This window comes from Podarcis erhardii (genome assembly GCF_964252035.2).
Source record: "Podarcis erhardii genome assembly, chromosome: 16".
Lineage (NCBI taxonomy): Eukaryota > Metazoa > Chordata > Lepidosauria > Squamata > Lacertidae > Podarcis > Podarcis erhardii.
The window spans coordinates 27902624-27929024 of record NC_138514.1 but is presented as its reverse complement, the minus strand read 5'-3'; the positions used below and the strand labels follow the sequence as shown (position 1 = coordinate 27929024).

The window sequence follows — 26401 nt, the reverse complement described above, 5'->3', positions numbered from 1 at the left end:
GCTCCCCTCGCTTTTTCTTCTTGGCCTGGCTTACTCAAATGCTGTCCAGCCCACATTTCTGCACTATGTAATAAATGCATTTTTTAAAGAAAAAGAAATAAAGGTTTGCTCGGAGCTTACGGGCAATCAAGAGCAGCTTATCTCTGTAAATGTGAAGTAAGAGGCACTGGCTTGTGTAAAAGCAAGTTCCCATCCTGTATTTCTTCATGCTGCTGAGTTATGAGGTGATTTGGTTCACAAGTTCATGGCATCTCTGAGGTTAAGCGCTTGGGTTAAAACCGCATCTGCCTATTCTGCTCTGCTTCTCCCATCTACTGAGTCCTGCTCAGGACAAACTTCTTAAAACAAAAACTCCCAGTTAACAGAATAAAAGGCCTACACCAGGGGTGCCATTGGGGGGGAGGAGCTAAAGACCCCCCAACAAAATTCAAGGAGAGGGCCAGGCCTCCTCCATATTCTGCGGCCTGCGGCAGGCCGCCCCGCAGGTGTGCCAGGCCTTGCCGGACCTACCCGTAGCTGTGGCAGGCCCTGCCAGACCTCCTCCTAATGCATGACATCAAATGTGTGTGCCGTGCACATGACATCACACGCGCATGCTGCCCCCCCCCAAAAAAGTTGGGCAGAGTGTGGTCCACACCTTATGGCCCACATCTTATGCTCTCCTTATGCCTCAGCTACACATAGGTCTCTGAAATATGGAGATGGCAATACTAGTCTATCTTGAACAGCGTTTGTAAAAGTGAAAACAAAGCTGTACTTGAAAAGAGTTCTGGGTGCTCAAAAGCATTATCTAAAGGCTATGTTTTCACCCTCTTTAGGACACAGCTGTATTACTAATGGGGCATTTAATATTGAATGCATTGTTTGTTTGTTTGTTTGTTTGTTTGTTTGTTTGTTTGTTTGCTTGGTGCATTTATATCTCAGATTTCCTCCAAGAAGCTTAAAGCAATCTACAGTACATGGTTCTCCCCTTCCCCTTCCCATTTTGTCATCACAACAACCTTGTGAGGTGTTGTATGTTGGGATGAGAGACAGCGGGGGGGGGGGTCCAAGGTCACTGAGTGAGCTGCATAATTTAAGAGGAACTAGAACCCTAGTTTCTCAGGTCTTAGTCCAACACCTCAACCATTACACCACACTGGATCTCTTTATATATTTTTTAAAATTTACTTTTAATACGTAATTTACTTTTAATACAGAATGTTGTGCGCCTGGAGGCAGTTAGGGTTGCCAAACCAGCAGGGCTGAGCTGAAATATCCAGCATCGCCTGGCCCCCTCCAGGTGGCAGGGGGAGGGCTTGACTCTCCAGGTGAGCAAGAATGCCTTTAATTAATTCACATTTTAATGAAGAAGACTATACGTGCAGCTTGCAAGCTTCAGCCCGGCAGAAGCTGGCTGCAGACTTTTGCATAGGCTCCTTAGAAGGTCTGCTTTCCTCTGCTCCCTCCTCCCAATTAACCCCCATCTCCAAGGCTCAGTGGTGGGAGGGGGAAGAATCACAGGGGCCACCCCTGTGGCATCAACAGGGCTCATCCCTAAATCTCAGGTTTGGGCCCTGAAATCTGAGGGTCTGGTATGTTCCTGACCTGGCAACCCCAGAGGCAGAAACACTTCTTGCTGGAAACCATGGGAAAGTAGAGGACTCTCCCACTTGTGGGTTGGCCACTTGGAGAATAGGACACTGGGCTAAAATGGGCCTGATCCAGCAGGGCTCATCTTCCATACCCTCCAACATTTCTCTGATGAAAATAGGGGCATCCTAAGGGAAAGCAGGACATTCCAGGATCAATTCAGAAACTGGGGCGGCCTCCATAAATCCGGGACTGTCCCCTGAAAATAGGGATATTTGGAGAGTTTGCATTTTATAGTGTTTTCCTATTACGTTAATGACTTGAGAGGGATGCAGGAAAATCAGCAGATTGGCAGAACCCCGACATGACAAATTCCCAGGATAAAGCCGCCCAGGAGGCCGAGCCACTGCTTCCCATCAGGTCCGTGCAGCCACCGCGCCCGTTTAGACAGAGCCGCCCCCCAAAAGCGGCAGCTCCTAATGTTTCCCTCGCTGCCCCCCCCGACCTCCCTCTCCATCTCCTGACATGCTCAGCTTGACCCACTAACTCAAGCCAACTGTGGAAAGGTCAAATGCAAAGACTGACTCCCAGAAGGGAGAAACCACATCAAGGAACTGGGAAGGAAAGGAGGGAAGGCGGGGGGGGGGGGGAGAAAAGGAAAGAAACAGCAGGTCTCTCCCCCAGGCCCACCACCCCGCAAGCCTTCAAGTCTGGCAGGCGCAGATGGGGGGAGAAGGAAACGAGGCGAGCTTTACGTTTATTTATTCTGGAGCCAGACCTGAACAGGAGCCAAGCCGTCCCGTGCCAGCATATAATAAGAGCTCTGAATTGGGTAGGTGGGTCTCTCACACACAGACACACGCTAACTTTTTGTCAAAAAGTATAATGTTTCTAGACCTTTTGGTTATGAGATTTCTGGCAGGGACCATTCCCCCCCCCCCCCCCCCCGGGATAGTCAAGTGGTTTTCTTCCTTTTTTTATTTTTAGGGGAGTTCTTAGGAAAAACCCCTATTCTCCTCATAGGGTTCCAATTCCCAGAATTCCCTGTGAAGAGGGATTGACTGCTTAAACCGCTCCAGGAATGATAGCTTTGGGAGGGGAATAGGGGGTCTCTGCGCAACTCTCAGCACCGTCGACAAACGACAGCTCCCAGAATTCTTTGGGGGAAGCCATGACTGTTTAAAGTGGGTGGAAGAGTGATGTAAATGTGTGGTTCTGATGTGGACAATGGCACAAAATCCTTGGCATGCGCTCGCCAGCTTCTCCCTTCCCTCCGGTGATACAGGCCACATTTGCATTTAAAGATTTAAAGGTGGAAGATTCGTACGTTTGTACAATCAGTCTGTACTTTCGATTCTCGTCTTTTCCTCCCAACGTGGCTCAGCCTTAGGACTGATTTCTACGGGGCTTCCTCAGCTCCAGGTCATTGACAACTTTAGGCTGGTTCATTTAGGCTGGGGAACTTAGATCTCTTCGGAAGCAAGGTATGGGGTCCAGATTCACAGCTGTTCTCCGAAATGTTGGTAATGCTTGTTCTGGAAATTAGAGGTGCTCCCTCTACTGGAAGAAATGATATTCCAGGCTTGTGACTTCCACTACAGCGAGGTCCACATTTTCCACCTTGGAGAAACTCTTTCCAGCTCACATTCAGGCAGGTGACAACACCCAGCACCCCCGAATGCACCTCACAAAGGCCCATCAGTATTGAAAACTGCCCACCATCCAGCAGATGGCTATAAGCCACCATTTTAAAATTCCCATAATGCCTTGGGACAATGGCACACTGAGAAACATAGAAAGAAATACTTGAGTGAGTGACTGAGTAATCAATCATATATAATTGTGGAGTTGGAAGGGACCCAAATGTGTGAGTAGTATATAAATCTGTATAAATATAATACTTATAAATATATAAATTACAGTCTTCGTCAATGTGTTGCCCTTCAGCTGTTTTGGACTACAACTCCCATCAGTCCCAAAATACCTGGAGGGCACCAGGTTGGCAAAGGCTGCCCTAACAGATTGAAAGTCACTGATCTAAAGGAAAGAGCCTGTATGCAGAACTGTTATTGGTGGGTCTGGCTGATTGATTCCCTGTGTTTTAAAACAGAAGCTGCCCCCATGCTTGGCACTAATAGGCCAGGAACAATGACATTACTAACCTCCTCTGTCCCTCCTAGCTGAGAGTTTTAAAGTTGGTTTTTTTACATTTTTATTCTCCTTTAAAAAGGAGGTGGTGACACAAATGTATTTCATATTAATTTATATATACAGTGGTACCTCGGGTTAAGTACTTAATTCGCTCCGGGGGTCTGTTCTTAACCTGAAACTGTTCTTAACCTGAAGCACCACTTTAGCTAATGGGGCCTCCTGCTGCCACCATGTTGCCAAAGCACTATTTCTGTTCTTACCCTGAAGCAAAGTTCTTCAGGGTGAAGCACTATTTCTGGGTTAGCGGAGTCTGTAACCTGAAGCGTATGTAACCTGAAGCGTCTGTAACCTGAGGTACCACTGTGTATATTTATTAAATTAATGACCCTGTGCGTTAGGGCATGTTATTTTAGTGAGTGAAATTTCATTTTTGCAAATTTCTTTGGTGAGGGGTCTTAATAATTTGTTTTTTGGGTGTGAGGATTTCAAATATGCTATTATTTTTTGTGAATGGACAACAGTTAGCTTGGGACAACATTTAGCTTGGTAAGACTACATTTCATGAAGATGCACATAGACTGCTTTTGGAAAACCAAAGATTTTACCTTCTGAAAATGTCAGGTAATGCTAAATAATAATAATAAACAATAAAAATAATTAATAATTAATTAATAATATATTAATTAATATATAACTGTAAGTACTTGGCAATCACTTTTAATGATTTCTATGTAATTTTACAGACGTTTTACTTACCAAGGAAAACTATAACCAAAATATCTTTTGAATTCCTAAGTCATGTTACAACTTCTTAGCACCCCTCATTTTTGGAAGCTGCAAGCTCAAAAACTCAACATACCCTACTGTGTGTATGAACTTTTATTGGTCTGTTGCCTTAATCATAAAATCATAGAATCATAGATTTGGAATGGACCCCAATGGTCATCTAGTCCAACCCCCTGCAATGCAGGAATCACAGCTAAACAATTCCTGACAGATGACCATTCAACAAACTCTGCTTAAAGACCTACAATGAAGGAGAACCCACCACCTTCCAAGGGAGTCTGTTCTGCCATTGAGAGCCAGTGTGGTGTAGTGGTTAAGAGCGGTGGACTCCTAATCTGGGGAACCGGGTTCGCTTCCCCGCTCCTCCACCTGCAGCTGCTGGGTGACCTTGGCCCACTCACACTTCTCTGAAGTCTCTCAGCCCCACTCACCTCACAGAGTGTTTGTTGTGGGGGAGGAAGGGAAAGGACAATGTTAGCCACTTTGAGACTCCTTCGGGTAGTGATAAAGCAGGATATCAAATCCAGACTCTTCTTCTTCTCTTCTTCTTAGCATCAGAAATTCTTCATAATGTTTAGTCAGAATATCCTTGTAACCTGAATTCAGTGGTTCAGGCATATTTGTTAAAATACAACAACAACTCAACAACTTTTGGGTTTCCCTTTAAAAAGCTGATAATGTAATTATTAGTTTTTCTGCCTGCTGCCACTACCCCGAACAACCAATTACAGTATATCCAAATAAAATACATATCCCTCATCTTCAACCTCAGAAACCACCATGCCAAATTTGGGGGTGGTCTATTCAGAGGTGTCCAAGCCAGCACAATTTGGTGCCCCATCTTGATTCAAAATGGCCTCCAGTGGTTTCCAAATGTAGAGCAAGAATCACGTGATCTTGGGGACCATCGTGCCAAATTGGGCAACCATACCTTCAGAGGTGTCCAAATCAGTGCTGTTTGAAATGGTTCAGTAAGCCATTTTGATTCAGAATGGCCCCCATTGGTAACCTAACATAGATGAAAACCAGTTCCTCCAACTTGGGAAATGCCACACCAAAATAGGCACCACAAAGTGTTCAAATGCATAGCAAACAAACACGTGGATAACTATTATTATATTTATTTATTTATTTATTTATTTATTTATACCCCACCCATCTGGCTGGGTTTCCCCAGCTACTCTGGGCAGCTCCCAACAGAATATTAAAAACACGATAAAACATCAAACATTAAAAACCTCCTTAAACAGGACTGCCTTCAGATGTCTTCTAAAAGTCAGATAGTTGTTTATTTCCTTGACATCTGATGGGAGGGCATTCCACAGGGCGGGCGCCACTACCGAGAAGGCCCTCTGCCTGGTTCCCTGTAACCTCACTTCTTGCAGTGAGGGAACCACCAGAAGGCCCTCGGAGCTGGACCTCAGTGTCCGGGCAGAACGATGGGGGTGGAGACGCTCCTTCAGGTATACTGGACCGAGACAATGCACAGACAAAGCATATGTCTGCAACCAGCAAGATTCCATCCTGCTCAGTTTGACTGTGCACATGTGTTACCCTGCTGGGAACAGGCACACACAGCCAAAGTACAGTGCAGGGTTGTTTGAAAGTCCTCTTGGCACCTGACCAGGAATAATCTGGGGCTGTCTCGACCCCACTTGGTCAGAGCCTGGATCCACTTGACCCATTTTGTTTTGGGAATCAGGCTTGGGCTGAATCCAGTGCACAACCCTATTCATTTGCTGCCATATCTGCTTAAAATCAAAATGGCGTTTGACGGTATCCTAGCCCACAACCTGCTCCTCTGTCTCAGGAACTGTCACGCCAAACTGAGTGGCAGTATCTTCAGAGGTGTCCCAAACCGCACAGGTTGGAACAGTTTCGTCCACCATATTGATCTAACACGGCACCCGATGATTTCCAAACATAGGACAAAACCCACTCCTCTATCTATTTTCAGAAACCTCCTGAGCAGCACAATTTGGAATGGTATGGTCCACCATCTTGATTCAAAATGGTGCCCAATGAAATCCAAAGTTAAGACTGGCTCCCCCATCTCAAGCACTGTTGGGCCAAGTTTGGGGGTGATATTTCAAGAGGCCTTGGACTGCATAGAGAGCAGATGAGCAGGCAGACCAGTTTCCAAAATGAGGATAGGGGTGGAGGAGAAACTTGACCCATATCAAGATTTCAAGGAGAATCTATTTAATCTGCCATTTCCAAAAGGTTATGCGAACCAAAACCCAGCCATCCTCCAAAATTCATGCTTCTCCAGTCAAACATGTATATACCATGAAACAGTGTGCACAAAAATACTGTACAGTGGTACCTCGGGTTAAGTACTTAATTTGTTCTGGAGGTCCATTCTTAACCTGAAACTGTTCTTAACCTGAAGCACCACTTTAGCTAATGGGGCCTCCTGCTGCCTTCGCGCCTCCGGAGCACGATTTCTGTCCTCATCCTGAAGCAAGGTTCTTAACCCGAGGTAATATTTCTGGGTTAGCGGAGTCTGTAACCTGAAGTGTATGTAACCTGAAGCATATGTAACCCGAGGTACCACTGTACATGCATTTGTGTAAATAACATTTTAAAATCCATTGGATTCCTGCATTGCAGGGGGGTTGGACTAGATGTCCCTTGAGGTCCCTTCCAACTCTACAGTGCTATGATTCTGTGATTATATAAGGGGAAATTGTTCTGTGAAAATAGGCAAAATTGTATCTAAAAATGTGTGTGTTGGGAGAAATTAATACTAACAAACTGATGAATTCTTTATGAGGACTTCAAAAATAATAATCACAGACTGATGCAGAAATGGAAAGGACTTGAATTTAGGACTGGAAAACAGAGAAACTGAGATAATCAAAAATAGACATAGCCACCCATGCCTAATAAATAATGACCAGACCCTTAAAACATGGCTTCATTCACACTTTTTACAGCACAAAAATAACTCCACCTCTACTGCTCTCAGCCAATCGAAGGTCACCTGCTCCTATAAAAACCCCACCCATTCTCCTTTGTCACTCCCTGTGCCTGGAACTCCCCACTATTTCCTCCAGGAATTGAAATGAATGAGTGGAGGGGGTCAAATGATCATGTAGGTAAGACCTGGACGCCTTTGCTCTTGACAAAGATGGACACTGGTGGTGGTTCAATACAGAGACTCACAAAGCAACAACAGCATCCCCATCCCGGATTGAGCAGTTTAGGAGCAAAGCCTTCTTTATGATCTATTTGAATTGAGCGTAAGATTCACAACACAACCCCCTTCAGGTTTATTGAGAGACAGCGTGGTGTAGTGGTTAGAGTGCCAGACAGACTAGGAACACTGGGAGAGGAGAATTCGTATCCTGCTTTCTCTCAGAGCCAGAAAGCTCACTGGGTGATCTTGGGCCTATCAGTGCCTCTCAGTCCAGTCTACCTCAAAGGGTTGTTGCAAGAATTAAAATGGAGAGAACCGCTGGATAATTAACAACAACAATGCAGCTCAGTTTATCTACTGCAGGCTTGTCCAACTGACTATATACATGGGGTTTTTTCTGCAAAAGTTTTTATTCTCATGGTTTTGCTAGTTTTCAAAACAACCTCCCCCCCCCCCCGCAAGGCTGTCTCTTCATCACCAAAAGAAAAGTCACCATGAATATGTGTGTGTGTGTGTGTGTGTGTGTGTGTGTCTGCTCAGAAGTAAGTCGCACTTCAATGGAGTTCTGGAGCTTACTCCTCGGTAAACTAGAATAGCAGCCTCCCATCCCCAGCGGTGCTCCTGAACTTCGCCTTTCCTCGCTCCTACAGACCACCCTGGGATTTGCTGGGAAGGGAAGCTTGAGTCACTCACCGGCGATTGGCAAAGCCATTGCCCGACGGCCCTCCGGAACTCGGCTCCGGGTAGTTGTGCTGCAAGGCCGACGCTGGGAACTGGTAGAGGAATCCCGTCCCGAGGGTACATCCCCAAAAGGAGAAGCAGAAGCAGCACCAAAAGAACGCCAGCGGCATTTTGGGAAGGGCCGCTCGGCTTGGAGAAGCGCTTTGGACGGCTGCAACCTGGGCGCGCAAAAGCGGCGAGGGGGTCTCCCAAAACCGAGCCACTCAGAGGCGCATCGTCCCCAGGCTGCGGAGGGCCCCGCGCAGGAACGGGGCTGAGAGAGAAAGAGACCAGAGACAGCAGAGGGATTTGCCGTCGGGGGCTCTTGGTTATTTGGGGGAGCAGCCGGAGAAGAGACGGAGGCTTCCCAGTGGCCAAAGCGCGAGCTCCGTGCGCCCTGGGCGCACAAGCAGCCTGCGGGTGCGTTTTCAAACCAGAGCGAGGTTGCTTCGCAGCGGCTCTCTCCGAAAGGGGCGGGAGGTGGGGACGTGAGTGGGGGGGCTTCGGATTAACCCTTCAAGGGCGTCGTCGTCGTCGCGGCTGCTCCAGCAGCAGCTGTCTTGGAACAAGCCAGGAGTGGCGAGGCGGCACAGCAGCTCCGGGAAACTTTGGAATGAACCTTGCCTGAAGGCGCAAGTCAAGTCTCTTGCTCCTTTAGGGGGAGGATGGCCTTTCCCCCTCTCGCCTGTATGTAAATACTGTTCTTCTGCCACTCAGTAACCTCAGAGTAGCTGACAGTCAATCATTAATAATATGTCCCCCAAGTGCAAAACAGATCCATTAATATAGTGCCTTGAAAATTGCACTTATTTTGAGATGTCCACAAGGAGCAGAACCTCTAAGTGCTTTTTATATGATTTGGCATTTGTTGATTACATATACAGTGGAAGCATCATTTTCATCACATGCCTGGCAAATCTGGAAGTACACCTGATTATCAAATAACACACACATTCCTTGTTGATGTGTAGAAAACTTTTATTCTCGCTTTTCCCCTTTCACAACTTGGACTTTGTTACTTAACCCATATGGAACTGTACTTTGCTTGTGTCTTTTGGGGTTTTGTTTTTCATATTTTAATTTTCATCTGTTGCTACAATTGTTCTCTCTGTTTTATGTGCCTTATAAAACGGAATACAAATTTTTTACAAAAAGCAATAAAGTTACGTTGCAGGGGGTTGGACTAGATGGCCTTCAGGGTCCCTTCCAACTTTAGAATTCTATGATTCTATGACTAACTTCCATAATAAAACAGCAACCAAAATTTAGAAGAAAAGAATCGAAGCAGGGGATCATTAAGCAATACATCTAAAAGCAAGGAGCCTTGTGGCACCTTAAAGCAGAGCTTTCCAAACTTTTCCTGTTGGTAACACACTTTTTAGACCGGCATTGTTTCTCAATGCAGTAATTCAGTTTTACTAGCAAACTATAAGTTAAACTAACCCCTTTCCAGCCCTGGGTGGAGCGCAGGCAGCATTCACGTGACACACACACTGCAGCCGACACACTGACAGGTCGCGACACACAGTTTGGAAAGCTCTGCCTTCAAGACTAACAAATTCCTGATGGCCTTCCTTCAAGGGCCGGCCCACCCATGAAGCAGGGTGAAGCAGACACCTCAGGTGGTGGAAGCCCCCGAGATGGCCCTCCCACCCACACCACTAGCAGAGAAGCGACATTGGCACCCACTTTCTGCAAGATCTCACGAGATTTCATGGAGTGCATGAGAACTTGTGAGATTTCAGTGACATCTCATTGAGATCTCACAAGAAGTTGGCATCAATGCCAGTGCTGCTTCTCCACCAATGGTGGAGGTGGCACAGCAGGCAGTGCCTGTGGAGGCAGGCGGCACATCAGGGATGCTGGTGGAGGGTGGAAGTGCTGGTGATGGAGGTGGTAGGGAGGGTGACATGGCAGGGCGTGGCAGCACTTCCCATTTCATCTCACATGGCAGAACAGGAATTGCCACCACTGGTGACGGCAAAAGCTTTCATGGACTCCAGTCCATGTTTTCACAGGCATGTCGTGAAATTTTTGTTTGGCAGGTACAGAAGGGAGTAAAATATAAGGTCAGTGGTCCCATTGACCGTTGTGGGGTTGAGTCCACAAAAACTTATAAATGTGATTGTCTTAAAAGGTGCTTGCCACTTTTGGTGACAGAATTCTGGACAGCACAGAGAAGACTGGAGCAAGTAACTGGTGAACTCCTGGATTCTCACGCTTTTGAGATAACCTCACTAAAGCTTTCTCCTAGTAACGTACCAGAACTTATAGATGTAACAGACACATAGACCTCTGTTTCTAATTAATAAGGAGATTCATTATACCTCTGATATAAGCTCTGACATGAATTTGGTGATAATTGTTTTCTCATTTCACTAAATCTCGGTGCTGACAGAAATCAAAGCTCTGCTTCATGTATTCCACTGACATCCTCTGAAGGAGAATATAAATTGCAACACACCCATTTATCAGGGGTGTTAATGGAATATAAAAGAGATAAAGGGGCAGGAAGAGTAGTATAGGTGAAAGGAAAATGTAAGCATAGTCATCTAGACATCAGTTGAACTCAGATGATACAGTTCTTCCTGGAACAGTATTGTTTCAGAATACTGGGGAGGTCATCAACTCAAATGTTCATCTTGCCAGATCTTAAGAAAATTATTGTAGGTCCCATTCCCAAGTGAAGTCATTTCCAGGCCAACAGAAAGTAGCTGTTTTTATGACCGACCAGTAGAAAGAAGCCAGCATTGCTCTGGAATTCTAAGAATTCCAAAAGTTGGAATATTTAGGTCTGTCATCTTGATTCAAAATGCCTTCATAAGATATCTAAACATACATTGAAACCCACTCTTTGATCTTGGAAACCATCACACCAAATTGGGTGACGAGGTCTTCAGAGGTAACCAAATCAGTTTAGAATTGTTTGGTCTGCCATCTTGATTCAAAATGGTGTCCAATGGCATCCAGACAAAAAATGGATTCTCTGTCTTGGGAACCTTCATACCAAATTTGGTGATGATATCTCTAGAGCAGAGATGTCCAACATGTCAATTACTGGTCGATCGTGGGGCGTCACTCAACAACTTTGGGTCTTCTTCCCCCCAAAAAGCTCAACAACTTTGGTCAATACAGTGGGTATATCACTGCCAGTTTTTTGTTTTTTTTTTAGCGGGAGTAGCTTGCAGTCTCTTGGAAGTTGGACATCCCTGCTCTAGAGGCATCTGAATGCATAGAGAACAGGTGAGTGAAAAACTTTCCATGATATACAGTAGATTGACATAGATATGTATTGCTCATGTCATAACGAATCTTCTAGAATAAAGGGACATTTCACTAAAGAGCAATCACCAGAGGCAAGCAATTTAAAAAAGAACAAACGAAATATGCTATTCAGTGTCCCCAAAGAGTTATATTTTGGAAGTTTGTGGGGAATGTAGATTTCAACCACGCTTTTCAGCTCACAAAAATGCATTGCAGTTCTGATCTGATTTATTCGTTAGCGATATATGTCAAACTCCAAGCCAGAGGACTTGTCTGCATTATGAATATGTACCTTGATGGGGAGTCTGTGGCCCACCAGATGTTTGTTGGGAGTCCAAGAACCATCAGCCAGCATGACCAAAAGATGAAGGGAGACGGAGTCCAACAACATCCGAAAGGTCACTGGTTCTCCAGCTGTGAATTTATTCTTCAAACATGGATCTGTTTATCACTGAGACGCCACCTTCCATTCATAATAGGAACATATCGGTAGACTTGCCAGGGGAAATTTAAACCTTACAGAAATACATTTTTTTAAAAAAATAATTCAGAAAGATATTCCTAAGTGAGGGACAAAACGAATCTACTACATGGCCACAACAACCCTGCAAAGTAGCTTAGGCTGCCCCCCCCCCCAGTTCACCCAGTGAGCTTCAGGGCCAAGTCCTAGTCCAATACAGTGGTACTTTGGTTTACAACCATAATCTGTTCCGCAGGTCCGGTTGTAAACCAAAACAGGTTGTAACCCAAGGCGTGCTTTCACCAGTGGGGACTCTCCCCCCCCCCCCAATTGGTTGTAATCCAAAAAAAGGGACACACTCTTCCGAGTTTGACGTGGTTGTAATCCAAAACGGTTGTAATCCAAAACAGTTGCAAACCAAGGTACAGTGGTACCTCTAGATGCGAATGGGATCCGTTCCGGAGCCCCGTTCACATCTAGAAGCAAACGTCTGTGCTTGCGCGGGTCATGTTTTGGCGCTTCTGTGCATGCGCGTGACGTCAGTTTGAGCGTCTGCGCATGCACAAGTAATGCGCTCCGTTACTTCCAGGTTGCTGCAGAGTGCAACTCGAACGCGCTCATCTCGAAGCACATTCAACCCGAGGTATGACTGTACCACCGTACTTTAACCATTAGGCCACACAGGTTGCTATTCATCCCCTGGGAGGAGTGTACTGATCCCTGTGGCACGTCTAACTCCTCCACCTCCAAAGAAAGAAGAGAAAAGATAAAGGTTTGGGGAAAGTGATTTGGACCAGGAAAATGGCAAGGCACAGCCTCCCCAACCTGTTTCCCTCCAGATGATTTGGAGCATGGTCTTCACGAGGCCCGGCCATGGGAGTTGTAGTGCGAAACATCTGGAAGGCAATAGGCCAGTGGTTCCCAAAGTGGGTGGTACTGTCCCTTGGGGGGGGGCGGAATTACCCAAGGAGACGCTAAGAGGCAGGGGGGCAGCAGGGAGGCGTTGGAGGTATAAATGACTATCAGACTTTGGAAAGCTGTTATCACCGGATCAACAGCCTCAGCTGGCAGAGCACTAGACTCTTAATCTCAAGGCTGTAGGTTCAAGCCCCATGTCGGGCAAAGATTCCTGCATTGCAGGGTTTGGACTAGATGACCCTCGTGGTCCCTTCTAATTCTACAATTCCAAGTTCATCAGTTGTGTTGAATTAAACCAAATGTGCAATTAATTGCTACTATTTTGAGTTTCATTGTGTTTTTCTCTTCCTTAGTGGGCCATGCAAATCACTATTCCAAATAATGCTTTTTATAGGCCAAGGCAGGCGGCACTGGCGGTAAGTTTATGGAACCAAGGGAGTGGTGGCCTCCCCAAAAAATTGGGAACCGCTGCACTAGGGAACTAGTTTTTGAAAAGCTGTTGCTGCTCTGTTTTGAGATCCAGGCAGAGCTCTCCAGCACTGCACCTCTTTTGGCCTGAAGACATACACAGGTCAATGGAGCATCTTCCAGGGTGTTTGGGGAGAGAAGAGAAAAGCACAAGGTTTTCTGCTGGAAGGAGCAAAAGAAAGAAGGCATTCCTTTCTGGAGATGTGTCGTGTAATGGCCTACATTAGCAGTAATAAATAGGCTGACTCGTTTCCCCCCCAGGGTGCCTATCAGAACTGCCTATTCTGAACACTTTCTCAAAACTATGCTGATAAATTGGAACCAGCTCAATTTGGAAAGAGAGGCAGCCAAGACAAATATCTATTCATTCAATTTATCAGGGAGATTTTTTATTTCTTACTCTCCCCCCCTTTTTTTTTCAGAAGAGCAACCCAGGGGAAAAAAATGGACCAGTTCTTATAAACCAGACATGCTATTAGTGAGCAATATTTTAAAAACTATATATTTTTATAGCACTCAACGTATTGATAAAATGTTTGCTGAGAAACGAGGGCTACAGATATAAATTTGTGATCCGGTGCAGCTTGGTGGTTAGAGTGTAGGACTAGCACCTGGGAGACCAGAGTTCAAATCCTCACCTGACCATGAGGCTCACAGGATGTGACTCAGGGGCCAGTCACTGCCTCACGGCCTAACCTACCTCACAAGGTTGTTGTGGGGATTAAATGAGGAGGGGGTGAACCATGCACACCACCTTGAGCTCCTTGGAGGAAAAAAAAAAGTGGTATAAATGCAGTAAATAATAGTATTAGGAAGACGGAGAGCTGGTTCATAGCATCTTTTGACACTGGGCCCCAGGAGATGTGCTCAGGGAGATCTTGAGGTGATGAATGAAGTCAAGGAAGCATCCAGAGGAGAAGCTGTAATAATGAATGACTTCAGCTACCCTTAGACTGGCTACATATGTGTTCCAGTCATGACACAGAGGTAGAAATTCTGGATACCCTAAAGGACCATGCCCTATGCTGTGGTAACTTCCTGGTTGGATTACTGCCATGTGCTCTACTTGGGGCTGCCCTTGAAGACAACTCGGAAACTTCAGCTGGTCCAAAATGCAGCAGCCAGTTACTGGCTCGTGGTTTTTTTTCCGATCTCGTATGAACCCTGTTTTAAAACAGCTGTGCCAGTTGCCAGTTTGTTTCTGGGCCTTAAACACATTCGTCTTTAAAGCACTAAGCTACAGTATGTGCACCGCCAAGGCCAGAAAGATCAGCAGATAGTGTTCCACTTGGTAGAATCATGGAATTGTAAAGTTGGAAGGGACCACAAGAGACGTTTGGTGCAACCCTCTGCAATGCGGGAACCTTTTGCCCGAACCCACCATGCTGAGTTTAAGAGTCTGGTGAGCCACCTCGGTTCTACTTCCAACCTCACTCAGAAGCTTGGGGTGGTGGCGGATTGGGAGAGGGCATTCTCTGTGGCAGCCCCTAGGTTGTGGAACTCCCGCCCTAGAGAGGTGTGTATGGCACCTTCACTATACAGCTTCCAGGTGGTGATGATGATAATGATGATGATGATAATGCACCTCTTTACCCTGGCATTTGGCACCTGCGCTGTGTTTCCAGGAGTCACTTTATTCCTGTGATTGTGATCTGTTTGAAACTGTTTTAATTCTTAAACTGTAGTAGCTCACCTTTGGACCTGCTGGGGAAGGGTGGGTAAATAATCACAATCACAATAGTAACAACAACAACAGCTCTCTACTGGATGATTTGCAGCTAGGAGGTGATGGGCCCAGTGGCCATGATCTTGAAATATCAAAAAAACCAAGATCATGGCCACTGGGCCCATCACCTCCTGGCAAGTAGAAGGGGAAGAAATTGAGGCAGTGAGAGATTTTACTTTCTTGGGCTCCATGATCACTGCAGATGGTGACAGCAGTCACGAAATCAAAAGACGCCTGCTTCCTGGGAGAAAGGCAATGACAAACCTAGACAGCATCTTAAAAAGCAGAGACATCACCTTGCCAACAAAGGTCCGTATAGTTAAAGCTATGGTTTTCCCAGTAGTGATGTATGGAAGTGAGAGCTGGACGATAAAGAAGGCTGATCGCCGAAGAATTGATGCTTTTGAATTATGGTGCTGGAGGAGACTCTTGAGAGTCCCGTGGACTGCAAAAAGATCAAACCTCTCCATTCTTAAGAAAATCAGCCCTGAGTGCTCACTGGAAGGACAGATTGTGAAGCTGAGGCTCCAGTACTTTGGCCACCTCATGAGAAGAGAAGACTCCCTGGAAAAGACCCTGATGTTGGGAAAGATGGAGGGCACAAGGAGAAGGGGACGACAGAGGACGAGATGGTTGGATAGTGTTCTCGAAGCTACCAGCATGATTTTGACCAAAATGCGGGAGGCAGTGGAAGACAGGAGTGCCTGGCGTGCTCTGGTCCATGGGGTCACAAAGAGTCAGACACGACTAAATGACTAAACAACAACAATAGCTCTCTGCTGGATGATTTGCAGCTATCGTCTGGCAGCAAAAGGGAAGAGCACATACATCACAACACAGAAGGTCACACATTCGTTCCTCAGCATCTCCAGGTAAGAGTTTGATTCCTGTCTGAAACTGGAGAACTGCTGTCAATCAACAACACTAAGGATGAGACACCTGTGGCTTTCAGGACCCATCCTATTCTTGTGAATGTTATTCCGTTTCCACCGCTTTTAACACTGAATTTATTTCACAACCAAGATGGGCATTGAATCCTATAGCTGGTCTCTTAAACCAATTGACTTTCACGGCTTCTCTTCTGCTCAGCCTTACAGCCCGAGCATCTCCCAAAGGCTGCCAACTCCCTCCCCCCTTGCCCATCTGCCATCACTTCATTCCCAGGCATCCAGCTTGGCTGGATTCTCAGGACCCCCCTCCAGTAACTTATTCCACATGGAGGCCAAGAGTTTTGCCAGATCAGCCTCTGCCTCCCCCCCGCCACCTCACACACAGCCTCCCCTCTTTGCATTTCTCTCTCATGCTCTTGTTTTTCACAGACTTTTGTCCGAATCAATTTGATTAATCCTCTTCACCATTTTAAAAGGCATCTCGGCTGAGCCACAGGGAGATCTTTCTGCAAACCTAAACGAGAGGCCGGATCCCCTTTGCTTCATAACTTAACAGTTGAAATACAGTCTGGTATTATCTCCTGGCCTGAGCTTTATCTCCCCACCCAGATCCCATCTCCTCGCAGACAATTTTTTGCTCTATAGATACCACTCTTGAGTTGTCTGGATGTGATCATATGCGAACAAAACTGCCACCTCCTTGATTTATCGCCTGTTTCTTCAGAAATACTGTCTGGCATCATGTTCTACATTTTCCTTGCTACGTACATCATTCAAACATTTTGCTATATTTAAGGGATTTTTTAAAAAGTGAATTGGGTTTAGCAATCATGGCTGCAATTGCAGTACAGAGCGATGGAATCAGGCTTCTTTCAACACAAAACCCAGTGGGATCCTGGTGCTTATTTTGAGAGCCGAGTTTCCCTAGCCACGGGGAAAGGTCACCATGGAGCGAACAATTCCTGTGATCCTCCTGGGGCTGCTTGGTTCTTATAATCACACCATGCATGAGGTGAAACAGAAATCATAGAAACTTTTTTTCTTATAGTATTATTACATTTGTACTTCAGCTTTCTTCCACAGAGCTCAATGTTAAGTGCATAGTTCTCTTCCTCCTCATTTTATCCTCACAACAACCCTGAGAGGTAGTGTTACGTTGTGGGTGAACATATCGGATGACACAGCAATTCTTCAAACAGCTCTTGTTTATTCGCAGCCAGAACAGAACTGAACTGAAGGGTTCAGTCAGCCTCCTTATATAGAGCTCCAGTACAATGTAACTGTAACAACTTTCTGTAACTATTCAATCACTGAACGTCACTTTCGATCCCTTATTTGCATATGTGGACCTGAGTGAAAACTATCTACAGTATTCCCCTGCTGGCCCAGGGTGAGAACTTCAGTACATAACAGGTAGGTTAGACTGAGCGAGGCCCTATGTGAGCTTTGTGGCCGAGGGGGAATTTGAACCCTGGTTTACCATGCCCTAGTCCAACCCTCTAAATTCTACACCACAAATAAAATCCTTCCAGGAATATTAACAGTACCTGCATGTTAAGTGATACAGTTTTTTTCTAACAGGGGGACAGATCGATCTTCCATACCCTGCAAGTGTCCTGGGAAAAAATGGGGCATTCCGTTTTCTTCTGCAAGAGCACGACAACCATTTGGGGGTGCCTTGATCTTGCATGATTTCGCACTGAGCTCTCACTCAGAAGAAAGCACTTTCACTCAGGAAAATAGCACTTTTTGGGGGACCACAACCTCAGGTGGCGCCCCAGAACATGGGCCTGAAAAAAAAAAGTATTTCAGGCTCTGTGATCTCACACAGGTCACATGACCTGCCGGTTTGGGCACTCAAGGTGTGGGAGGGTATGGTCTTTACGTGTTCACATGTGAAGAAAATGGGGGGCAGCAGGTCCATCAGCTCAGGCTGGGTGGGTGGGGGTATCCTCTTGCAAGAGAGATCTTGTGCCTGAATTTCCATTTCCCTCTGCCTTCCTTTTCCCTTTTCCTTTTGCGTCGTGGATTTTCAATTGTAAGCCTGTAAGGGATTTCCGTTACCTTTGTGAGCCGTGGTGGTACAGCATGCTGCATTGATGCTTTTGCCTTCGCAGAACATACATTGTAGAAGGTGGCTGCACTTGCGGTGTAGCCCCTGGGTGTGTGTGACATTTGCACGCTCTTAAACACAGGAAGCTGTCTCACATCACGCCATACATTTGTCCATCCAGCCCCGTATTGTCTGTTCCGACTGACAATATCCAGCGCCTGGGGCAGAGACAGCAGTTGTCTTTCTGCTCTCCTGGAACTTGGGTCTTTTAACTGGAGATGCTATTGGGGACTTCTGCAAGCAAATCAAGTGCTTTACTATGAAGCTTCAGTCCTCCCCTTCTGTATAGACCAGAGGATGATAAAAAACCCGACTCACCAATATTTTCCTTCTTTCCCCCCGCTTCTTTCTGCTTTGCATCCTTCAGTGCCTATAATCCTGGCAATCGGTCAAGAGCATAAAATTCTGACTTGGCTTATAGAGTCTAGGCTGATTTAGCTGTAGTCCCTTCATTTGCTGCTGAATGCTGTCCCCGTTGTTCTTCGCCTGTGGTCTAAGGGAGCCCTAACAGAGGTCTGGGGCTGGAAGCAAGCAATGGTTTTCATGAGGATATTTCTCTGCCCTTTCTGGTCAGACCACTTTTGCAGGGGTGTGTGTGTGTGTGTGTTGCAAAACAACGCAAAAAGTCGTGGAAGCTGTTTGTCACAGGTGAAAGAGCTCTCTAGTTACTTCCCCAGTCAGGCTGTCAACCTTTCCCAACCTCTCTCCTTCCCTATCAAATGTTTCCCATTCAGCCGTGATTGGCTAAGGGCCCCCAAGAGGTTGATGGGTGCTGTCTTCTTTCAACTGAGTGTATGTAAGCCACTCTGGGGAGGCTTTTTGGCAGAAGACTGGAGTGCAAATGCTATAAAGAAAGAAAGAAAAAATAAAAATATTCCATGGGTGCCAAATTGCTTTTTTTTAAAGTCTAACAGCTGCCTAGAAAGCACTTGGGGGTGGGTGCAGCTGGACAAGGAAGGGTTAACCAGGGCTACCTATGACAACCTTAATGAAGATAGATGCTGGTGAGGATGACTTTTTCCTTTTGCAGCAACTGAAAGATGAGCTGCAATAGGAGGTCCTCCTGTCCCACCATCTCTGTCATCCCCTGTCCCCCCCCGACCTCCCCCACTCCCCAAAATCGCAAATGCGAGAGTGTCAAGGGAGCCTGGTAGATGAACGAGCTGCCCCAGAAGCAAATGACTGAGACCGCCATGGAGCTGAACTTTACAAAACTGTTATTTCTCAGGACGTATCAAGTTCCCACAGGGGAGCCGTATCAGGATGTCGAATGCACCGCCCGTCACCAGGCAGCCGACTCACTCCTTTTAAAAGAAAAAGAGAGAAAGTAGATGTACTGGGAGAGTTTAGATGCAACAGTCTGGGACGTGTGCAGGCCACCCAGACTAGGCTGATCGGGCAACAGATTCTGCATCCTGCCAGAGAATGCAGTGGTGGTGTATAAGCGAGGGGAAAGTGCAGTTTCAAATTTCAGCTTCCATTTTAGCAGAAAACAGAACAGGGCAGGGGGCTGGACAAGTGGCCAATCCCCAGAGGACACAGAGAAAAACTGCCAGTCATATCAGGTTAAAGGCAAACGGAGGAAAAGGAAATGAATTTAAGTCTGTTCCGCCACTAGGTGCTACTGTTGGTCCATGGAATTTGATACTGACAGTTGCTGCATCAAACACACACCTTTCTAATATTACTTTGCAATGTACAGTGTTATACTTTGAATGAATTTAGTCTCTGGTAAACTCTAAAGGGAATATGTTACATGAAAATCAGTGGTAATGTATGAAAGGAAAAAAGCTAGTAGACACGCAAGGAAAAACTGCAAGGCCTAAGAGAGCAGACTGAAAAAACCCCTAAGTGTTTTTCACTCAGTATATAATTAATGACAGCGAACAGGAAAAGAAAATCTTCCACACATTTTGCAGTCTTGAGGAAATAGCATGTTAACTGTGCTCTAAGTAGATTTTTTTACATTAGCATAGCTCACAGAGCATGTAGCGCATTAAAAAATTTAACGAAAACAGCTATAGCAGCAGCAAGAGGACTACTTCTATTAGTGTACTGCTACCCAGGTGGCGCTGTGGGTTAAACCACAGAGCCTAGGACTTGCTGATTCCTGCCAACCTAGCAGTTCCAAAGAACGTCAAAGTGCAAGTAGATAAATAGGTACCGCTCCGGCGGGAAGGTAAACGGCATTTCCGTGTGCTGCTCTGGTTCACCAGAAGCGGCTTAGTGATGCTGGTCACATGACACAGAAGCTGTATGCCGGCTCCCTCGGCCAATAAAGCGAGATGAGCGCCGTAACCCCAGTCGGTCACGACTGGACCTAATGGTCAGGGGTCCCTTTACCTTTACCCAGTACTACTAAATGTGTTCCACATAGTTGGTCTTATAAAAGTTTCTTATTAATGCAGGAAATTGAGCCTCCTGGAATAACAAAAGCATTGCTCAAAACCAGTTAAGGTGGTGAGGAAGAGCAGGGGCTCATTGCATCTTACTAGCATTAGCTTCCAGATTTTTCTCTCCTTTGTTTTGTAGCTTGATCAGCATGTGCTTCATATCTCCTTTTTGTAAACCACTTTGGGGAGTTTTTATACAATCAACTGGTGTATAAATTTTATGAAATAAATGTGTGGTTGATGAAATGCCGATTAATGTGTTGCTCTTTCGTAATTGGGGGGGGGGGGACCTTTCAGATTAAGTTTCAACCAAAACAAAACATCCTTTAACATGTTCCATCTTTCTAAAATGTTTGGATAGCCTCTCATCAATTTGAAATGGACTGTTGCTTGTACATAGCCTTGTAAGTACGATGTTATTCTTCTGAATACTTGGAAAATAAAGATTTATGGAGTACAGTAACTTCTCTTTATGTAAGAGTTTGGGGTTGTTTTTTTTAATGATAAGTAGTTCAACTTGGTGAACAAGGGATTTAACAGCATAATTCTGTACTTGTTTACTCAGAACTAAGTTATCTTTCTCTTTTACTATAACCTTTAAAAAAAAAAGCCGACTGTTGTAATGTTCTTTTGGGAAATGCTATGTGAGGTCTACCTGAAAAACAGTACATCAATATCTCAAATAAAATAATTAATAAATATCCCCAACATACTACCATACTACTGAGTAACTTCCAGATTGGGTGTGTGTGTGTGTGTGTGTGTGTAGCTAAAGATAGGTCTGGGTCTACTGCATAGCTGTCAACTTTTCCCTTTTCTTGCGAGGAATCCTATTCGGAATAAGGGAATTTCCCTATAAAAAAGGGAAACGTTGACAGCTATGGTTTACTGGCAGATCTGTGGGTGATTTGCAGATTGATGAGGATTCTGCTCCCAATCATTTAACAATTGCAACAACAAATGATATGCACACACTAAATTCTACTGCAGAAATGAAGAAAGCTTGGGGGGTTTTGGGCTGGGAGTGTCACTCAGTTCTGCTACTAGAAACAAAGTCCTGGTCTCAGAATTTTCTTAATTCTATGTTTTGTACAGGACACACGCCTGTTGTACTCCAGAAGACGCATTACCACCAGGGAGGATGGCGATCCTATATACATTTACCTGGGAGTAAGCCCCACTGAACCCAATGGGGCATACCTGTCAGTAAACAAATGCAAGTCCTCCCTAATTAAGGTCGGAATTCTATGCACATTGACCTAGAAATAAATCCCATTTGAACACAGTGGTCGTTCACACGTGCAAGACTGGGCTTTAAGGAGGCGACCCTTTGTAAACATGGAAATACCCGGCTGCTTTGAAACGAGCTGTCTCCCCTTTTCTCCGCCAGGGCTCAGCCTTCTCTCCGCCCTTAGCAACCGCGCCTGGCAACGTCGCGTCGCTGGGTTGGGCGGAGTCAGCCGGCATCATTCGACCCGCCCTTTCGGCCGTTTGCTCGGCTTGGTTTTCTACGCGAGACCGAGGCTATGCGGCCTAGTCCGACGGGGCGATGCTGAAGGTGAAGATACTCTTCGTTGGCCCCAGCGAGGTGAGTGAGCGAAAGAGCGCCCGGGGTCCCTTTTGGAGGAAAGGAAAGCTCCCCACGGTCTTACAGTCGCCTCCCCAGCCCTTAAAAGCGCTGTGAACCATAGGGGCAAAGCTTCTTCTTGACTTTTTCAGATTAGGGTAAATCCAGTATTTCGTTTCCAGCAGAATGCCTTTGGGAAGCATATATACCCTGACGTGATGGAGGGAGCTATTCCTGGCTGTTTGCTTTGAGCACCTGGTTTTCTGGTACACTGCCTCTGAACATGGAGGTTCTGTTAAACGCCGGGCTAATAACTGTTAATAGAACTGCACACACCACGTTGTTTTTAGGGGTTTAGAGACAAAACCGTGGCATATCGGTGTCCATCTCATCTCATTAACATCTATTTATTACTACAATGTGCTCTCTGTGGCACTTCCTCTGTGTTTGTTTTGGAAGCTGCAGTTAGTTCAGGATGCTGCAGCAGTGTTGCTGGTAGGAGTGAGACCATGTCCGCATATAACACCTGTGCAGCTTGTCAATTTGCTACTGTCATATCGCAAGGTGTTACTATTACTATATAAAGCCCTAAACAGCTTGGGACTGGTTTACCTGCAATATCGCCTTTCCTCATATATGCCCGCTTCAGTCTGTGGAACTAGCAATGTTACAGGTGCTGCCTAATACTCCTTCTGCATTTATAATAAATTTATGTTTTAGCGTGGCAGTTCTTGCACTTTGGAACTCCCCGCTTATTGACATCAGGCGGGTGCCTTCACTGTACCCTTTTCAGCACCTGGTAAAAGCATTCTTGTTTAGACTAGCTTACCCAAATTTGTAGAATGTTTGCGTGTGTTTTGATCTGTTTTAGGTTATCACCGATTTTAGTTATTATTTGAATGTTTTACCGAGTTGTTTTGAATTGTTTTACTGCAAAGTTAATTGTATTATTATTTCTGTAAACTGCTTTGAGGTTCTGTTTTACAATCGAGTGCTATATAAATTTTATGAAATAACAAATAAAAAAATGATCTTAACATTTGGGGAGGATCATAGCTTAGGGGTCAGAAAACATACTTTGCATGCAAAAGCTCCCTGGTTCAGTTTCTGTCACCTCCAGGTAGGATTGAAAGAGACCCCTTTCAGAGACTGGAGAGCTACTGCCAGTCAGTGCTGACAATACTGAGCTAGATGGACCAATGGTCTGACTTGATAGCAGGAAGCTTCCTATGTTCTATTCCTAATCTTGCTTCTGTATTCACTTATGATAGGCTGGAAAGTCTGTCTTGGCAAACTTCTTGTCAGAGAGCACTGAAGGCATTGGTAGTTACCTCCCAACACATGCAGTAAGGTGAGTTTCAAGCAGGTAGAGTGGAACTGCTAGCAAAACATGGATTTCCCCCCCTCCATACAACAGGGTGCAGAACCTGGTACCCTCTGAAAGTTGCTGGACTACAGCCCCCATCATCCCTGACTGCTGGCTGTGCTAGCTGAGGCTGATGGGAGTTGGAGTCCAGCATCTGGAGGTTCACAAGAAGTTCTCCATCCTTGCAAAACAGCATGGTTGCAAAATCTACAAGATTTCCTTGACATCAACTTCTTGGTTTTCTCTTCATATCTAACCAACCAGGCCTTCTTCAAGTGATGAAGTATTGGTATTTGTTACACAGTTCAGTATGTGTGGATTACTAGTAAAGTCTTAAAATGGTACATGAAATGGGGGAAGGGGGAATGCCTCATAACAGTGGGCAGCTGCTCCAGTGCCAAGTAAGCCAAATGCAGAGGCTGGATGGAATTTGGGGCTGTGAGATTTTTTACTTTAATAATTTTTTTAAAACATGCCTTTCAAGGCACAGTGCTTACAAAGGTGGCTTACAAAGCTAAAAGCACATTCCTAACTAAATATGTCCCCTCACAGGTATGTTCTGTTGAATTTAATGGGACTTATTCCCAGGTGAGTGGGGATGGGTTTCATCTTTAGACACACGAAAATACAATTACGAAACACGCACACAGCATGGGTAACTAAGAACTGACATTGGAAAAAGGGACCAGCAAATATGGATGGGAGCTCTGTCCTTCAGGTAGGCCCAAAGAATGCCAGCCTTATTGATTTGTATAAAATATGTATTTTTAAATTCTAGGATCCTAGAATACGAGATGCCAAATTTCGGTGGAAACGGCAAAGGAGCAGGGTGTCGGTTTGAACTGTGGGATTGTGGAGGAGATCAAAAGTAAGTGGATCACTTACGTATCCTGCCAACTTTCTCAGAGTAAGTTGGTGTAATTCAAACGCTACACCAAGCCTTAGTTAAGGAAGGGGAGGGGAGGCTATTCACAAGAAGTTGGGGCAAAGCCCTACCATTATTTTTGATCATTTAAGAAGCAGAGGGTACTCTGGGCATGCTGGAAACATGCACTTGTGTAAGGGGCATTCTAGTTTGTGGTTGGTGAACCCCTTTCTAAAAAATGAAATGCCAGACAAGGCACGGATTTGGTGGCCTGCTTGCACAATGGAACTTCTCTTCTCTGTGCATTCCTTGTATTGCCCCTAAATATATTCTGCAGGGCTGGAAGAAGAGGCGTAGGGACATGCAGCGGGAGCAGGGGAAAGGGAATTTCCATTGTGCAGGTGTAAATCATTCTGCTTACAATAATTACTTAGCTGGATACAGCCCAGTATGTGCAAAGCAGCTGCAAAATCTCAACTGAGATTCTTTTAAAGCAAAAAAATGATAAAGGTAGGTAAGAACCTACAAAGAGCCCTACTAGATTGGGCTAATGGCCCATCTAGTCCTGCATGTTGTTCTCGCATTGGCCACTCAGGTGCCTGTAGGAAACCTGCAAGCAGGACTTGAGCACAAGAGCACTCTCCTCTCCTCTCCCTTTGTTTCCAGCAACTGGTATTCAGAAGCTTTGCTGCCTCTGACTATGGAGGCAGATCAGAGCCATCATGGCTAGTAGGAATTGATAAGTCTCATCCTCCAAGAATTAGTCCAATTCTCTTTTCAAGCCATCCAAGTTGGTGGCCGTCATTGCCTCCTGGGAGAGAAAGTTCCACAGTTTGCTACATGAAGAAGTACTTTCCTTTTTTTCTGTCCTGAAAAAATCTTCCGGCTTTTGGCTTCATTGGATGTCCATGAGTTCTAGGGTAACGAGAGGAGAAAAAATTCTCTCTATTCACTTTCTCCATGCCATGTATAATTTTATAAACTTCTATCGTATCATCTCTTTCTCACCCTTTCTCTAAACTAAAACATCCCAAGCACTGCAAGCTTTCCTGATAAGGGAGTCGTTCCACCCCCTTGATCATTTTGGTGGCCCTTCGCTGGACCTTTTCCAACTCTACAATATCCTTTTGGAGGTGAGGTGACCAGAACTGTACACAGGTGATGCCAGCCGTGCCGTTTCTCTGTTGCGCTTCCAGATTCGAGACTTGCTGGCCAGCACTGATGAAAGATTCCCATGGGGTCGTCATTGTTTTCAACCAAGACTCGCCCACCCATTTGAAGGAGATTGAAATGTGGCACTCCTGTTTTGTGCAACAGCAGCAGCTGTTGGAGAGCCAGTGCCTGCTCATTTCGCATCACAAGCCAGGCAGTGCAATGGACCCGGAGAATCTCACCTTGCGTAAGACCCTGATGCCTTGCTTTCCTGTCTCTTAGCTATGTTTGTTGTTTTGTCAGAATTGCCAATAGTTTTAATGGTTTGCTTCTTAAACTTCAAAGCTCCACCGCTGAACAGGCTGCAGGTGGTCCACTCTAGCCTCGAAGAAGATCCTGAAGATTTCCGGATGGAATTTGTGAAGTACCTCAAGGGCATCACCAAGTTGGTGAATGAGAACAGAGACAGAGAGGAGATGCTGCTGATCACTTAAAAGCAGGAGGAACGCTGCTGCAAAGATAAAAGAAATACCCATTTAAACACACACACACACACACACACACACACACATTCCTGGTCTTTTGCTTTCTACCTAATGCATTTATTTATTTTTTTAAAAAGAGTTTGGATTCCTCAGGTTTACACTTAAAGGAGCAGTTTTACAGCAGTGGAAGTGGCATGCATGTAGTGTAGTGGTTTGAGTGTCGGATTAGATCCTGGGAGACCAGGGTTCCAAGCCCCACTCAGCATGACCTTGGGACAATCACTCTCAGCCTAACCTGCCTCATAAGGTTGTTGTGAGGATTCAGTGAGGAGTGGGAGAACTGTGTATGCCACCTTGAGCGCC

The 26401-nt window shown here is 45.5% G+C and overlaps 2 protein-coding genes across 4 annotated transcripts in view; one reads left to right on the top strand and one right to left on the bottom strand.

The window, feature by feature from the left end:
- The window catches only part of COL26A1 (collagen type XXVI alpha 1 chain), a 96453-nt gene extending 87565 nt beyond the window's left edge, over positions 1-8888 (bottom strand). Inside the window, exon 1 of one of the 3 annotated variants that reach the window (XM_081843597.1) lies at positions 8345-8888. In XM_081843597.1, the coding sequence (XP_081699723.1) occupies positions 8345-8502 (158 nt within the window). In that variant the 5' untranslated portion in view covers positions 8503-8888. The remainder of the gene's footprint in view (positions 1-8344) is intronic. The other 2 variants (XM_081843595.1, XM_081843596.1) reach the window with 2 other exon arrangements.
- Positions 8889-22030: 13142 nt separating this feature from the next.
- On the top strand, positions 22031-26098 carry IFT22 (intraflagellar transport 22). The gene is made up of 5 exons (XM_081843241.1): positions 22031-22191; positions 23442-23521; positions 24315-24404; positions 25598-25800; positions 25899-26098. Exons 1-5 carry the CDS (start codon positions 22153-22155, stop codon positions 26045-26047), a joined length of 561 nt encoding a protein of 186 aa, XP_081699367.1. The 5' UTR covers positions 22031-22152; the 3' UTR covers positions 26048-26098.
- Positions 26099-26401: the final 303 nt, after the last annotated feature.